This window comes from Thalia democratica, chromosome 9, assembly GCF_965202585.1.
Source record: "Thalia democratica chromosome 9, ktThaDemo2.hap1.1, whole genome shotgun sequence".
NCBI lineage: Eukaryota > Metazoa > Chordata > Thaliacea > Salpida > Salpidae > Thalia > Thalia democratica.
In genome coordinates, this window is record NC_139173.1 from 34,595,272 (window position 1) to 34,612,209 (window position 16,938).

The following is a 16,938-nucleotide window of genomic DNA, read 5'->3' on the forward strand; positions in this document are numbered from 1 at the left end:
CTTGCATCGCTAAAGCGATCATTCTGTATGAAAAAATTTCTGTGCACAATAACTCTAAATATAAGTTTATAGTTTTGTCTTAAGTTTTAATTTTGCAGATATTACTTGTTTAAAAACGTTTTAAACATAGGAAGAGTAAAAATAAATAAAAAACTCTAGAATATAAGAAATAGAATAAGTTTAACACCTTGAAATTTTTAGTTCAAAAGCAATAAAACCTTTAAAAATTAAATTGCACTAAAAACAAAACTTAAGTATTTGAAGTAAAGAAAATATAAATAAGAAACCTGTATAAATTAAAAAAACACTTTTTAAGGCTAAAGAATCTTAATTACTTAAAAATAACTCACCTACATATAACAACAAAAACATTTTAGTAAAATTCTGTCTAGAGTGTAAAATTTAAAGACATTCACCAAATAGTAAAAACTGTGTAAAGTAAGTTCAAGATAGAAAACGAAAATATAAAAATAGATTTTGTTGAAAGAAAACTTAAACTTTTAAAATTTTAGAAATGTTTTAGCTAGACAAAGAAATTTAAAACACCGAGTTTAAATATTTATAATTTTATTTGATATATAAGAATTTCTCAAAAACGCACTCATTCTGGGTTGTAATTATTTTTGTGCACTAAACTTTAATACCCAAATAAAAAATAGCAACAACTTTTTTTTATACAAAACGTTCCAAACTAACAAAAAACTGGTAAAAATGTGATCTTTTTGGTCACGTAAAAATGGCTTGTCAAAAGATAAAAAAATCAAAGCAATTTACAAATATCATTCGTCAAACATAGAAATTATTTCAACAAGTCTTAGGTAAAATTGATCCCGTAAAATTTACGAGGCAAAACTTTATACTTAAGTTTGTTTGAAGTCAAAAATTATTCAATATCAAGTAAAATGCGTAGTTCCTTAAGTAGATCACTTATACTTTTTAAACAGGAAAACTATTCAAACTATTTCCAAAAAAAATCTTTTATGTCGTTTAAAATTTTCCTTTGCTTAAAAAAATTAAATAAGGTCGACAAATTTTCCCCTGATAAACCTAATTTAAACAATTTCCAGATAAAGTGCGACACCACTGGCCACCAGCGCAAAGAAAATTCCCGCAAAAACGAACAAATAAACGTTGTTACTCTCAACATCCCCCTCTACCGGTTGAAATTTATTGACATGCTTTCTCTTCGTTCCCTGGTTGAAATGTTTGTTCTTCTTGTGTTTCTTCTCTTCAACCGCTTCAGTTTCAACTTCGGGGGTTTCCGTTTTTCGCTTCTTTTCTGCGGCTTCTTGCAACTCCTGAAGTGAAATTTCATTTTTTTATTATTTACAATTGTTACTTTGAGTTGTTGTTTAACCTAGTTAGTTATGAATAACTTTACCTAATCATAATTTGCTACTTTTCTGTGGTGTTTAGTTATTTTTTGATTGCTTTGTAAAATCAGTCTCTACTTAACAGACCTACCTTCTTTAATTGCTAAAGAAAATTATTAAAAACATTTAACCTTGATCTAAGATAAATTTTCGATATATCTTTGTTTTTGTAGTTATCAGTAATTGAATCAACTAAAGCATTGTGTGAAACGAAAATAAATTTATCTCTAAATTGTACTTTAGTGGTTACAATGTAGAAACAATAGGGGTTACTACTTATTTGTAAATACAACAATTTATATTACCTTTGCTCTATTCTTTTTCAACTGCTTGCAGACATCATCGCATTTAATATTTTGATCGACTTTTTCATCAATGTATAGTTGCTGGCATTTTATTTCCTGTCAAAAAATATATTATTACTATCATTGTTAAAAAAGTGAAGACACCTGCGAAAAAATTTATATGAAATAAAAAACTCCTACTGATGCAAAAAAATCTAGAAGTGGTTTTTAATAGATTGGAAGTATTAATTTCACTACAAAGTTTAATAATGTATCGAATATTATAAAGGGACTTATTGGTGCAGCTTTTTTCAACTTTTTTAGATATGACCCTCATAATATTATAGTAATTTGAGTTGTTGGGACTTAAATTGTCATGTGACTGCTACAGACATATCTAACATTTTACTTTCAGAGTGCTAGCTCACTCAATCTTGATTTTTTTCTTGATAACAATATAACTGATACACTCACTTTGTAATAGTAAAATCAGAAAATACAATTTTCTTTAGGCATTTCTCAAAAACACTATTTGATTGCCTATATCATAATTAATAAAAGTTACAATTGATGATTAGAAGTTAAACTATGATAAAAAATACTTTAAACTTATACTGGATAAAGGATCTTTTTCTATAGTTTGTTAGAATTTGAAGAGATTTATTTAAAATGCACAAAAATTGGCCTGTTTATAAATTTTTTTACCAGTTGAGTTAACCGGATGAAAATTACAATGATTTTATTTTTACGATGTTTTGATCCAAATGTACATTGCAATTTATACAAATTTAAAAGATAATTTCTGTTATTCAAACTCAGTGACGTCATTAATATTCTCAAATGCATTTTTTTGACATCTTTTTTCGTTAGTTCTACTATCACAAATACTTTTTTGTGTATAATTCTTTAAACGAAGTTAATTACATGTAATCATCTAAAAAATTAATTAAAAAAATTTAAAAACTTTGGGCCACTAATAGTCTAAGTCCTGACATTTTACAAATTTACTGATATACCCTGGTTAATTTGTTTCAGGAACTAGTAGAAAACATAAATAGACACGAAATAAAGAAAAATTTCGCTTCGAATGAAAAAAAAATCGATTTTTAGTTATAATTAAAACGCAACCGGCGTAATTAAAATAATTAACTCTGTAATACTAGTTACGTATACTAAACTTGTATATCAAACTAAGCAAGTATTTTACATCTTTTACTGTAAATAAGTAACACAGCTGTGTTTGATAACAATTATGCAAACGAAATAAATGAAAATTCAATGATTTTATTCCAAATAATTTAAAAATCGAATCCTAAAACGTAATTGACGAATTGTTAGTGAAATTTAAAAACATAAAAAACAACAATAACTAGTCTGAGTTTACGCTTAAAGTTAAATAAATGCAATTTTGTTACTTTTATTAAAATTTTACATAAAGTGCAATTGATGAGTTTACTGGACTGCGTTAACTTATGTTCTCTAATCTTCATAATTATAGTTCCTTTCGATCAAAAGAAATGCCACAAAAATATTTCATTCACATCAAACTTGCTTCATTCTCTTACACTTGCACTCCAACACAATATAAGGTGATAAGTTACATATTTTTTATCAAACAAAATACCTTTCATATAGAAATTTCATAAGAATTTAGGAACTTAAAATGTCATTTATTCACTACAAACGTTTATGACATTCTAATTTCAGGATGTTAGCTCATCCAATTTAAAACTTAAAAAAATCTTTAACCATAGCAACACTGGTACATATTATGATACTCTATTTTGTGATAAACATACTTAACTTTTTGCAAATAATTCCTGAAAACATTAACTCTAAAGAACGATTTCTTTTTATGTTTAGTATCTTATTGTATAAACAAAATGTTAAGAACTTTTAAATTTAAAGTAGTTAGCTTTTATTGTGGAAAAAGAAAAAAACAAAAGTCAAATAAAAATATTTTTTTCAACTGACTAAATTTTCTGTACACACAATCTCTATTAGCACTAGAGCAAACCGTTATAAATATTTTAAATTTAAAGTTATGATATCTTATAGTACTATCTTAAGAAAAAAAATTGAGTATATTTGATAAAAAATAAACTAGTTCTGAATAAACAAAATTACAAACTATTTTAACAGAACTAATTTAATAAATACTGAATTTGTATAATAGTGATCCTAACTATGCTTGTTCAAATCATTTGTTGCCAGTTAAGTTAAAATGTTGAAAACTGCCAAGTATATTTTAACAAAAAATACTTTTTGAAATGTACATTGGAAACTTGAAAAACTATCAACAAATTAGCGCAGTCGTTGGTTCACTATTATGTATATTAATGTGTTTCCAGATTACTTATTGCCAGTTAAGTTAACTGGTAACAAATTTTAAATTTCTTCATACATCAGCGTTTATAATAATTTAAGAGGTATATATAAAAACTTTAAAAATTAATTTTGTAATTTAAATTTAGTGACGTCACTAATAATCTCAGATGCTAATTTTGAACGATTTTTTTCGTTTAGTTTACAAAAAACTATTAGCTTAAGTTATAACAAGTGTCAAAAATCACTAAACAGTACCAACTACATGTAGTCATCTTACAAATTTATTTTTATAAATTCAGAAATTTAAAAGTTATTCTAATAGAAACCCTGATTTTTTTAATTTTAGTGATTTAGCCTAATTAAACTGGCGCTTCGAGCTTAATTACTTCTAGAAGCAACGAAAAAATTGATATGATAAAAAATTACTCCGAACTACGAAAGACTTGTTTTAAGTGGTCATTAGAGCTATTGAAGTAATCAATTTAAGAATACTAATTTTACATACAAAACTTAATAAAATAAGCATTAACCTTATAGCGTTTGTTGCAAATAAATTGCGTAGTCAAAGGTTAAAAACGATGGAGTCTCTCCGAAGCTAGAGTCAAACAGCAAATTATTATTTGATAAGCTTGTTACAAATAACTAAAAACCTGAAAGTTTCAAAATAATATAAAAGTTGTTATTATTTTTTGAACGATGGAAAGAAACACTAAAAAAAGCAGAGTAACGGATTAGACTTGAATAAGTGCATTTTTGTCACCAAACTTAAACTAAGAAATAATGTAGGTACATTTATATCATAATTTAATCTATAAAAATAATATTATACAATACAAAATTTAAATAAAAAGAAGTATTTTTGACAAGAAGCTAACTTGACATGTTGCTCACAATCTAAAGAGCTCAAGTTTAAGAACAATTGAGGTAGATTAAATTTAACTAATAAATATTGAGGATTTACAAAAGTGCGATTTACTTAAATTATTCAAAATTTGTAATACCAGTTAAGTTTTCTGGTTAAAATTTCTATTATAATTTCTTTTCTATTTGCAACCAATTTATACAGAAATAAATGTCTACTTATAAAACTTGAACGCTTAATTTTGTTATTTAAGTATCATGACGTCACTCGTCGTCTCAAAAGCATTTTTTTGGTATCTTTTTTTTGGTTGTTTTAAGCATCAAAATTAATTATTTTAAACTGATTTTCAAACAGTACCATTCTTTAAAAAAATTACTATAGGAACTGAAGAAATTTTGGACCACTTAAAATCAGAATTTTGTCATACAATAACAGTTTAGTAATAAAAGAATACTACTTTGTTTTATCAATACGTGTTTTAAGAAGCGATATCAATATATTTGTCTTTTTTATAAACCAGATTTTAAGCGTTTCTAAACTAACAATCTGATACAGATTTATTAATAATCAGAAATAAAGTAAATAAAAATAATTATTAAAAACAGCTATTTAAAAACTAATAAAATAACAAAACAGTATTTTTTTTTGGGATTTTTTTAGAATTTAGCGTCTGCACAATAAAAAATAATGTTTTTTTAAATTATATCATATTTATAAAACAAAACAAACTTTTTTAATTCTTTTACACTTGCATTTCAACCAAATTTTCTTCTCACATTTTTCTGAAGTCAAACAAGGACCATTGTGACATAATAGCGGGCATTTGTGACCGCATTTCTCCATTATACTGGGACAAGGTTGTTGGCATGACAGCATTTGTTGCCTGACGTCATCACTAGCACTCGTCCAATCGCTGAAAAGTATTTTGAAATTATTAACCAACCAGGAGTAATAAAACTTACTAACAAATGACTGTTGAGAATTTTGAGGTTATTAATTAATAGTTGTTGAGTTAACTAATGAATTATAAAAAAACTTTTATTCAATCAAAGTTTTATGTTTTTAATTAAATTAAACATGTTTATTAAAACCAACTGGCAAATAATTTCAGTTATTGCTTATCACAATGACAAAGCTCATACATCATAAACATAACTTTATTACATTTAATCTTCAGACTTACTCGCAAATAAATTTCAACTGCTGCTTATCGCAATGGCACCTTTTTCTCATTTTCTTCTTACAAGGGGGGCACGGACCCGGGTGACACGGAAGCTGGCACTCGTGTACGCACCCTAGTGGTCGTTTTTTGAGACAATGGGACTCGCATTCCATGCAGTTTGATCCTGACTGTTGTTAATAATACGAATCAAAATGTTATAATTTTAATCAAAAGGAATTATCAGTTACAAAACACTTCTTGATATACTAGTTTTGTGTTAATTTTTATAGATGATGAACAAAGTATGTAGTGTACAAAATAAATAATGTCTACAAGACAATTAATAAACAAACAGTGTTAAGATTTAAAACATTGCAACTAACTTTGATTCCATCTACAGCATTATTAACAACATGACATTTCAGTTCACAATTAATAAATGGGTTACATGACAATTCAAATTTGGACAACTCAAATACCAACAATTCAAATTCTTAAAATAAAAATTATAAGACTATAACTCAATAAATAATTTAAATTTGAAAAAAATAAAAAATACATATGTAGATCTTATTCAATCTACAAGCCATTTTTTTCTTTTTTGCAAAATCTTAAATATTTTTTAAAATGTTTTAAAATTACTAAAAATAATTATGTTTTTTACTTTATTTAAGCCATATCTCAAAAAATACTTAATTCTTTAAAAAAAAAAATGGCTTGTAGATATTAATATGACCTACATATGTTTTTTTTTTTTGACAAATGTAATTTACTTTTTTGTTTGTGACCGTTTCAATTTTTTTTTAAGAATTTGAATTGTCCGAATTTGAATAGACGTGCACCCTAATAAATAACACAATAAATTTTAAACAATTAACTAACTTTTATTTCATCTACAGCATTCTTAACAACATGACATTTCAACTCGCACTTATGATTTGTGCATTTCAAAGTTCTACCGCACATTCTACCACATGAATAGTTCTCTCTGTAGATAAATTGAAAAGTGTTATTTTTATAAAGAAAATTCTGTGCCAATGAATGCTTTTGAAAAATATTGTTGAATATAAGTATTCATTTGCAGAAAACATTAAAATTGTTTTTTCTTTAATTCACTGTAAAATTATATCAGTAAATTGTATTCTTTTTAAAATTAAAACTATAGCTAGTTTACAACTCACTTAACAAGATGGCATGAAATAGATAGTTTACTCTCTTAGATAATGAGTATAATTTAAACAGATTTCATTGGAACAGGTCATAAAATTATTTTGCAACTAACTTAGCGAGGTGGCAGGGAAAAGTTCCGATTTCATGTTTACCAGCGCACTCCATACCGACTGGTACAATACAGGGCGGGCAATCTAGTTTTAAGTATTTTGATTGTGCCTTCTCCCACGGGCGTAATACTTTCTGTAATAAAATTAATATTTTAATTAAAAATATACATGGCGGGCAATCAAGTTTCAAATATTTTGATTGCTCCTTATCCCATGGTCTAAGTACTTTCTGTAACAAAAAATATTTTTTTAATTAAAAATATACATGGCGGGCAATCAAGTTTCAAATATTTTGATTGTTCCTTCTCCCATGGGCGTAATACTTTCTGTAAAAAAAAAATATTTTAATTAAAAATATACAGGGCGGGCAATCAAGTTTCAAATATTTTGATTGTGCCTTCTCCCACGGGCGTAATACTTTCTGTAATAAAATTAATATTTTAATTAAAAATATACATGGTGAACAATCAAGTTTCAAATATTTTGATTGTTCCTTTTCCCACGGGCGTAATACTTTCTGTAATAAATAAAACTAAGATTTTTAAAGGGTGGACACCTTAGCTTCAACTGTTTAGACTCTTGTATTAACCAAGTTCATGATACTTTTTATACAAAAAGATTTGATAATTTTATGTAATAGTATACAATGAGGACTAGTTTAAATTATTTTGATTTTTTATTTTCCTGAGGCCTGAAAACTATTCTTCTAGGGTTTCTATGAAAGAAAAAACTTTAACGACTTAAAAAGCCTTTTCTACTTTTTGCTACAACCACTAGCTGTAATGCATAATAAAGTATCTGCCGAAAAGAAAAAACATTTTACTGACAGTAATTAGATCTCTCAGGGTTGCCACAGGGCGAGCTGAAAAAATTTTCCTGAGTTTTTTTTGGACTTTTTGATCAAATTCTTAATTAAAACCGATACAAAAACACACATATAAAGATTTTAAAATGTTAAGTTTCCAATCTTAATTTTATAAAGGTTAAAACAAGAGTTATTTTGCTGGATTAAATCATATAACTTCCATTGCACCATTTAAACCATCTGTGTATGATCGATGTATATTTTATATGCAATAAACAACAAGCAAAATACTTCTATCTTTACTTCTTAGTAAATACGCACGCGAGATCATAGAATATTTCAGTTTATTCAAAAATTCAATTAGACCCTGAAAAACGATTTTACGAAAGAAAGCAAAAACTTTCAAAAAACAACATTAGTAAAATGCAATTTTTGTGGTGATAAACTTTCTTATTAAGAGGATGTTTGTATCAAATTTCCTGACTTTTTTCAAAAACCCCCATTTTTTCCTGATTTTCTAGCAATCATGCTCAAGTAACAATCTATTTTTCATGATTTTTGAATATATTTTTCATAACGTGCAGTTTATTACAAGCACCGACGAGCATTGTTTGCAGAATAAACTTATGATAAAATAAAAAGTATTAGTAAGTTAGATTGTATAGCTACTAAGTTTACAAAATCTTTAAACATTGTTATAAATTCACAAGTTTGTTACAAAGAAATAGAAGCCTAGTTTTCAAGTACTCAAGTTATTTAATATAGAATCTAGTGATTTTGTTAAATTATTGTAATCTGTTTTAAAGTAGCATAATTTATTTTAAAACTTAAATGGGCTTGTTTTAATAATTATTGAGTTTAAATAAATTAATATTTTTTCAAACATAAAAATTTGGTTTCAGATTTTTCATAGATTTTTTTCTAACTATCTTAAAAAATTAAGACTATATTAAACTATTTAATTGACTGTTATAAAAAAAGTAAAACTTGTATTAAACAAATTTACATATTGTTAAAGAAAATTTGACAAACCTTATTTTTAACTCTATCATGGCAAAGTTCTGGGCAAAAATGTCCACAAGAAAGTTTGATATCACAAATCTGTAAAAATAAATAACATTTAGAAAAATAAAAGTTTGACATCAAAAATCTGTAAAATAAATATAACTTCCAATGAAAAAATTTTGGTGTTGAAAATCTGTAAAATATAACATTAAACAAATGTTAGAAATTAAAAAGTTTGATATCACCAGGGTTTGTGCGCGAAATTTTTTTTATTTAGCCTGACTGAGACCAATTTAGCCTGTCATTTTTTCAAAGTAAGGAAAATCCCCTTTAAAAGTCATTTTAGGTATTGTGGGGTTTTGATTAGTACTATTGTAGTCTCCGACTTCAACCAGCTTTACCTCAAAAATAGATGAGCTTTAAAAATCTGGAAAAAGCAACTCATAGCTTAGTTACAACTCAATAAAATAAGACTAAATTGTGAAAAGGTGATTGACCAACCTGTGCCATTTACATAACAAATTAAGTGATAAGTTTTAAAATAAGTGTTATATCTAATCTATTACTAGTGTAAAAATTTAACATAAATTACTAAACACATTTGTTCAACTTAATTTAGCAGTAAGTAAAAACATTATAACCAGAAGATTTATAATAAAACGATATGCATTGTCGTGTTTTATTAAAATTTAAAATGAAACGCTTACACGAGTATAAAATAAGTAAAAAATGTTCATTATAGTACTTTGACGAATACTTAAAATTAATACATAGTTATAAATCTTAAACTCTAAATAAATATAGTGATTGTTGATGTCGTATCAGATTCAAAAAGCTTACACTTAAATTAAAAAAAAAAATTAATATTTTGTTTTTGCAAAGAAAATTGAATTGTACCTAAAATTTTTACTCCCACAAAATTTAGTACTTATATCTTAAAGCTAAGTTTTAGTGTTGTGAATATCTCTTATAATTTTAAATAAACAGTAAAATATATGAATAAACTGCTAAGAGCTTTAATTTGAAAAGTATATGGTATAAAGCCTTTAAATTAGAAATTAAAACAGTTCAACCAACTAAGCTCTGAAAAACATAGCTGATGTAAACAAATTTAAACAAACAGCTAAGTTGTTGAACTAAACTGTAATGTTTAAACTGTATTTTTTGATGAATTTTTATAATTATGACGTATATAATTACTCAAAACAAAATAATGAAGATTCTTAAATTTTTTTTTTAAGATTTAACAAAAGGGTTCAAGCATTTATTTTTACAAATACTGACTGATTTTGTCTTTAATAACTAATTCTTTATTTAGAAATATTCTCACACATCCATTTGATCTTAAAAAATTTCTCAATTTTTTTTAATCAAAAGGATTTAAGCATTTGAACTGAGAAAAACTGAGGTTTTTAAATTTTTAAATAAAAAAACTGATTTAGCCTTGACGTTTTTCAACTTTTTTCAAAAAAACCGATTTAGCCTGACTTAGCCTGACGCGCACGAACCCTGTATCACATATCTGTAAAAATAACAATTTAAAAAAAAAACTTTTGATTTTGCAAATCTGTAATAAAAGATTAGCAAATTACTATCAATTTACAAAATTCATTTTAAAGCTGTTATGAAACATAACTGAACGACTTTCTAAAGCACAGTCATTTTCATGATCGCTCCTTTACCAGTTGGCTACGCATTTACTTCTAGGTACTCAATGTTGTTATCTTACAATATAATTATTTATTATATGCTATTAGCCAAACCGCCTAACTTTGATTTAATAAAAAAACCAAATTCGGATAACTTTTAATATTATGCTTCCTATAAAAAAAATATATTTTTACACGAACAATGTAGGTGACCATTTCGTGCTACAAACTTACAATTATGTGCTAGTGATAATTGCTTTCTCAAACTTTGAGCTTATGATTTAAGTTTTGAAACTTCTGTTCAGTTGTAAACAGTAATGACGTCACTAGAGTTTTTGAGAAAAAAAAAAACTCTAAAATCTTAATGATTTTTGTTCAAAATTCCAATTTTTTTTTAAATTTCCCAAACTCCATGTTTTTCCAGTTTTTTTTGCCTAAAATGTCAAATTCCAGGTTTTTCCAGTTTTTTTTTTTCAAAATGTCAAATTCCAGGTTTTTCCAGGTAAGTGGCAACCCTGCAGTAATGACGTAACTAGAGATTTTTTAAGATTTATTTTTTGAATTAAACTCTGCTTTTTCTAAACGTTAGAAAACCATAAGCTAAATTTTAATAAAATATTACATTGAGCAAAATAATAATGTAAAAAGTTAAACTTTTCTAAAAATAGTTTTTTACTGTAAGATAGTTATTTTATTAAAGTCAAAATGAGTAAACAATTTTATAGTATGACTAAAAAATGAAACAAGTTGAAAATAAACTTTGAGTTTGCTATAGATAAATTACAAATAATTAGTGCAAACTCATGAAACTAGCTTAAATAGTTTCTTCTTTATATAAATATAAGTGTACTATAGGTGCACTTACAAAGCTAAAAATAGCCGGTAGGATATTAAACTTGCTGTTTAAGTTCAAAATTAGTTGGTAGTAAAATAGAAAACTTCAAAGCCATCTGCCAAGAGATGCAGTTATTTAACTAGATAAAAAAATTGCCACTTGTTGTATGAAAAATTCAGTTTGTTGTTTGGTATTTATGATTATTGAATTTTGATACATTACTGTTATGATGGATCATTGTCATGCATTAAATTAATAAGTTTAATAGCCATAAGTAAATAGTTAGAACAACCTCTAAATATATATAAAATATTATGAAAAATACGTTCACTTTTAAAAAAATATGACTTCAACAGAGACTTTCCAGGCAAAAAATAATTGTATATATTTTCAACTTACAAGCATTTTATTTTTATTTCAAGTACCTTTATTGTCATTTTAATTTCAAAGTGTAAATTTCAATAATTTATAACACCTTTTTAGATGATTAATTCCTTCTTTCTAGACTTAATCTTTTATAAATGTATACTTCGTTTAATAAAATTTTCAACAGTTTAGGTCAACTGATTACAATGCATTTTTTATTAATTTAAGAATTACAACTAACATAATAACCAAAGTTATAAGATAAAAAAAAATTCAAATTTGCAAAGTCTAAAAACAAATTACATTAGAAAATTTAACATTTATTCTTTCATTTGAAAGTTTTCATTTATAAAGTCTTATCAAGTTTATATGTGTCAGATTACTGATACTAATAGTATGTTTACTAATTGAAATTTACTTAACAAAACGAGCTATGAAACTAGATTAATATAATTTTGAAAATCCAATATGACTTAAATTGAATATTACCACACATATTAACTACTTGATAAGACAGGGCTGGCACTGGTTTCCTAGAAATTTTTTCCAGGTTTTTAAAAGTACAGGTTTTTGGATCTATTTTTAGTTTGAAAGTAAGTTTAAGATTAAAAACTGTGTTGAGTAGTATAACAACATTGAAAAGATACTGTAAAATTACTTAAAATATTAAAAAAAAAAAATATTTTGATAATAACAAATTTCTTTTATTTGTTTGGTAGATTTTGATGTCAAATTAAAATTTTACTACTTAATAATTAACAATTTTTGTAAAAATTCCAGGTTTTTTAGTGATTTTTGTTGAAAATGTTGTTTGGCAACCCTGTTAGTATCAAAATGTTGTAAACTTTTTTTTTCAGTAATTAAAATAACTTTTTAATTGGAAGTTATGTAAGATCAAGTTGTGTAAATCACTAGCAACTTCAAAAATTAAAAATTAAACCAACAAAAATAAAACTTTTGATTTTTAACAACTCACACAACTTTTATTTTGCAAAGCGTTTCTTTTGACAGAAGCTAACTTTAATCAAATCTCAATTGAATTCTTACAAGTAAAACATAAATTAATTAAAAAAAAATTTAACTAAAAAGTGAGGTTAATAACAAAACTGTCAATTAAAATGGCAATAACGTAATTTATTCACCGAGAGGAATTCGAAGTAAAATGATATTTTACCTGATATATATTCAATATTAACACGACTGGTAAAGTGACCATTGCCGTGCTACAAATTAACATACACAATACTTAATAGTTTATTTCGTAAATTACAAATTTATATAACAAATTTTGACACTTTTATTGTTTTTTAACCAATGTGACGTCACTGGAAATTTTTCTTGCAAAAAAAAAACGTATTAAGTTTTGTTTACGTAATTTTGAGGTTTACAATTTATTAGTTTTTGAATTTTACATGAAGCTAACTTAATTAATTTTGATAGATATTTTTTTCTAACAAAAGGTTTCTTATTTTCTTCAAACAACATTTTTGATAACTAATAAGTTGTTGCTGGTTAGAACAGCAATATAAATTTTAATGATTAAAAAAAACTTATTCTTAGTATAATTTTTAAAAGACAAACTTGTAACTGACCTTATTGTAAATTAAGAAATACTCGTTGACAAGCTTTAAACAAAATCTTTAACTTAAACTTTAAACTGTTTATTTTTTTATATGATCACCTTTAATTTATAGATAAAACATATAAGAATATAAACCCAACAATTCAATAGTTTGCATTTCAACATATTAACTTGTACTACTTTAAAATTAATTGTACTGTATTAATATTTGCTGTTGCTTAACCTTAAAATATTTACCATGAAAAATATAGTGAATAAAAAGCACTGAAATAATAAAGCTAATTTCGAAGATGCAGCACCCTGGGTAAAAACTTAATTTATTAAGTTAAGAATAAGTTTGAGCACAAATAATACATATATGATAAAAAAATTGCATGCGTTGTGTACTTATCTAGTTACAGCTTGTAAGATTGTATAGTTGTAAAATTATAAGCTTGTAAGATTACGGTCATACTTGAAAAGTCTTAATAAAATTTAAAAAATCTGGATTTGTCTCTTAGTACGGGTATAAACCCAAAAAAATTCATAAATATTTGTTTTCATTATGATAATTCTACTACACGAACGATATAGATGATCACTTCGTGTTTAAAATATGAATAGCTATTTTATTTGTACCTTAAGTAAGAAACTCAAAATATATAATACTTATTGAAGCTGTTGTTTGTTTAATAAGTGAATGACGTCAACGGTGATTTTCGTGCATTATAACGATTATTATTTAAATTATTTAGAAATAGTGATAACTACACAAAATATAAAAAACTTCTTATAAAAAATAGCTAATCTGTGAAAGCAAAGAAAAATCAAGTTTGTTGAGAAAAACAACAAACCTAAAATAGTCTAAAATCATCCTGAACACTTTATATCGAAAGTAAATACTTTCTGGCCAAGCAGCGAAATTTCCTTACTGATAAAAAATGATTATGTGATTACTAATTTAAAACTTGTTTATTAGAAAAAAGTATAATGTCAAATTATATATATTTCAAAAGCAAACAATAAGTTTGAAATAATATAACGAATATTTCCTTTAGGACAATACTTGTTAAATAAAGTCAAGGTGTACAAACTTAGCTACCAACAATATCTTACTGATGTCAAACTAGACAAACACTTAACTTTTTCCTAAAAAAAACTATCAAAAAAAAAAAAAAACTACACACAGTACCTAATTACTATTTATAATATATAGGTATTTTGTGAGAGCAAAAAAAAAAAAAACAAGTTTGCTAAGAAAAAATAGCAACGTTTTCATCAAATAGTCTTGAGTGATCCTAATTAATTTTTTTTAGAAAATAACAACTTCTTCATTAAATAACAAATATTTATTACTAATTAGAAGGATAAGTATAAATCTGGCAAACAATTAAAATAGAATTCTATTACATTAATGTAGCACTAAAGTTCTGTGTACTTACCAATTGAATAGTACACGGCCAATGTAAAAGATCACTGTCATGTTTCAGAATAGATATTCTATTTTTTTTAAACACACAAAGATTAAAACTAATATGTACTAAATAATGAAGATTACTTGTCTTGTTAAAAATGTTACGTCACAAGACATTTTTCAAGAAAAATAAATTTGAACAACTTACATTTTAAATAATTTTACTTATGAAAACAGTTGGTTGTAAATTATTTTTAGCGCTAACAAGATATCACAACTCTTATTTTTAATACTTTTAAAATACCAAGACTTCTGACACACAAACGCAATGAAAACAAATTCAAAATTATTAAACCTTCACAAATCAAATAACATACTTTTAAGTGAATCAAATCTTCATTTAAAAATTCTCAAAAGCAAAGAAAATATCAAAAAAGATCATTACAGGGTTGTCCACTGATATCAAATAAATTTCTTCCAAAATTCATACAGGTACACATTTTCTAGTCTATATTTAGTTAAAACTTCATTTTAAGGTTAAAAAAATGTTAATTTTAAGTAGTATAACGAAATTGTAAAGATACTGTCAAGCTACTTTAAATGTGTGTTTTATCTGATAAATTCTAAAAATTAGGTTTTTTAATGATTTTTGTTCAAATTCCAGATTTTCCAGGTTTTGTGGCAACCGTCTGATTATAAGCGCAGTTCAAACAATTTAATAAAACACGCTCACATTTAGTTTGAACAATACAATTTTTGTAATTTTTAAAACATTTAGCTTGTTTTTATTTAAATTTTTTTGATTACTTTAACGATACCAAATTATATTTTTAAATAAACATGCTAAATGTATCAGCGCGCAATCAAAAATTGACTAAATACAAACTTATAAAAAAATGTGCTTATTTTTATTTAAAACATGATGTTCTTCTTTTATACAAGAATTAACAACGAAAATGTTATTCGTTAATATCAAATATTCAAATAAATAAGGTTTTAATTATTTTAACACGATCGATGTAAAGGATCATTATCGCGTTCAAAATGATTGTAGTGTAAATTTACATTAAATTACTAGGATAATATAATATATAGTAAATAATGAAGATTACATCAGTTGTTGAAAAAATGCTACGTCACAAGATATTTTCCAAGTAAAAATTGTAAACAACTTACGAGTACACTTTATTTTTAAATAATTTTACTTACGAATATATTAAGCAAATGATTTTTGTAGCTAAAAAAATATCACGATTCTTCTTTTAATACTTTTAAAATACAAAAATGACTAACATACAAAGAAAATAAATAAAAATTACAAACAATTAAAAGTTAATTAATCAAAAAACATATTTTTAAACAAATCAAATTTTTACTTAAAAAGTTTCAATGGCAAAGTATTTATCAAAAAATCAATTATAAATTCATGTTTGTAAAATAATTTAATAAAGTTCGCTCACATTTAACTTTTATTTACTCAAGCATTACAAATTGTATATAACATTTAATTTGTTATTCTGATTATTTCAACGAAGAAAGTTCTGTTTTTCAATAAACAAGCTTTTTTATTTAAATAAAGGCACCCACAAATCATAAACATTTGACAAGCAACATGATTTTAACAAAAAAAAACTAATAAAAATAAATATCTTTAGGAAAATATTTTTTTTTAAAAACATTGTTCTGCACTTATAATATAATGAGCAATTAAAACGTCACACTTTTTTAATGTACCCTAGCCTTTCACAAAATGTATAACTCTTGATGGCATCGAATTAAAATTACAAGACCGATGTATGGGATCATTGTCGTGTTTAAGATTAATTTCATCTCTTTAACAGTTATAGGAATGTATAATTGAAACTACAGGAAAACTACAACATCTAAATATTCAAAAATAACTTTGGAAACATAACTGTAACCAACTTAGCTGAGCAAAAACAACAACCGTTTCGTTGGAAACATCTTAAATAACTTTATTAAATTTCCACATCAAACAACAAATTTGTATTAT

General features: G+C 25.1%; 1 protein-coding gene across 1 annotated transcript in view; it reads right to left on the bottom strand.

Moving 5' to 3' along the window:
* Positions 1 to 534: 534 nt before the first annotated feature.
* LOC145843798 (NF-X1-type zinc finger protein NFXL1-like) overlaps positions 535 to 16,938 on the bottom strand; it is a 32,747-nt gene continuing 16,343 nt past the window's right edge. Inside the window, exons 14-20 of the mRNA XM_082951028.1 lie at positions 9,127 to 9,195; positions 7,292 to 7,422; positions 6,892 to 6,997; positions 6,031 to 6,197; positions 5,577 to 5,760; positions 1,679 to 1,774; positions 535 to 1,298 (exon numbers count right to left, since the gene is read on the bottom strand). Coding sequence (XP_082807154.1) covers positions 1,053 to 1,298; positions 1,679 to 1,774; positions 5,577 to 5,760; positions 6,031 to 6,197; positions 6,892 to 6,997; positions 7,292 to 7,422; positions 9,127 to 9,195 — 999 coding nt within the window. The 3' untranslated portion in view covers positions 535 to 1,052. The remainder of the gene's footprint in view (positions 1,299 to 1,678; positions 1,775 to 5,576; positions 5,761 to 6,030; positions 6,198 to 6,891; positions 6,998 to 7,291; positions 7,423 to 9,126; positions 9,196 to 16,938) is intronic.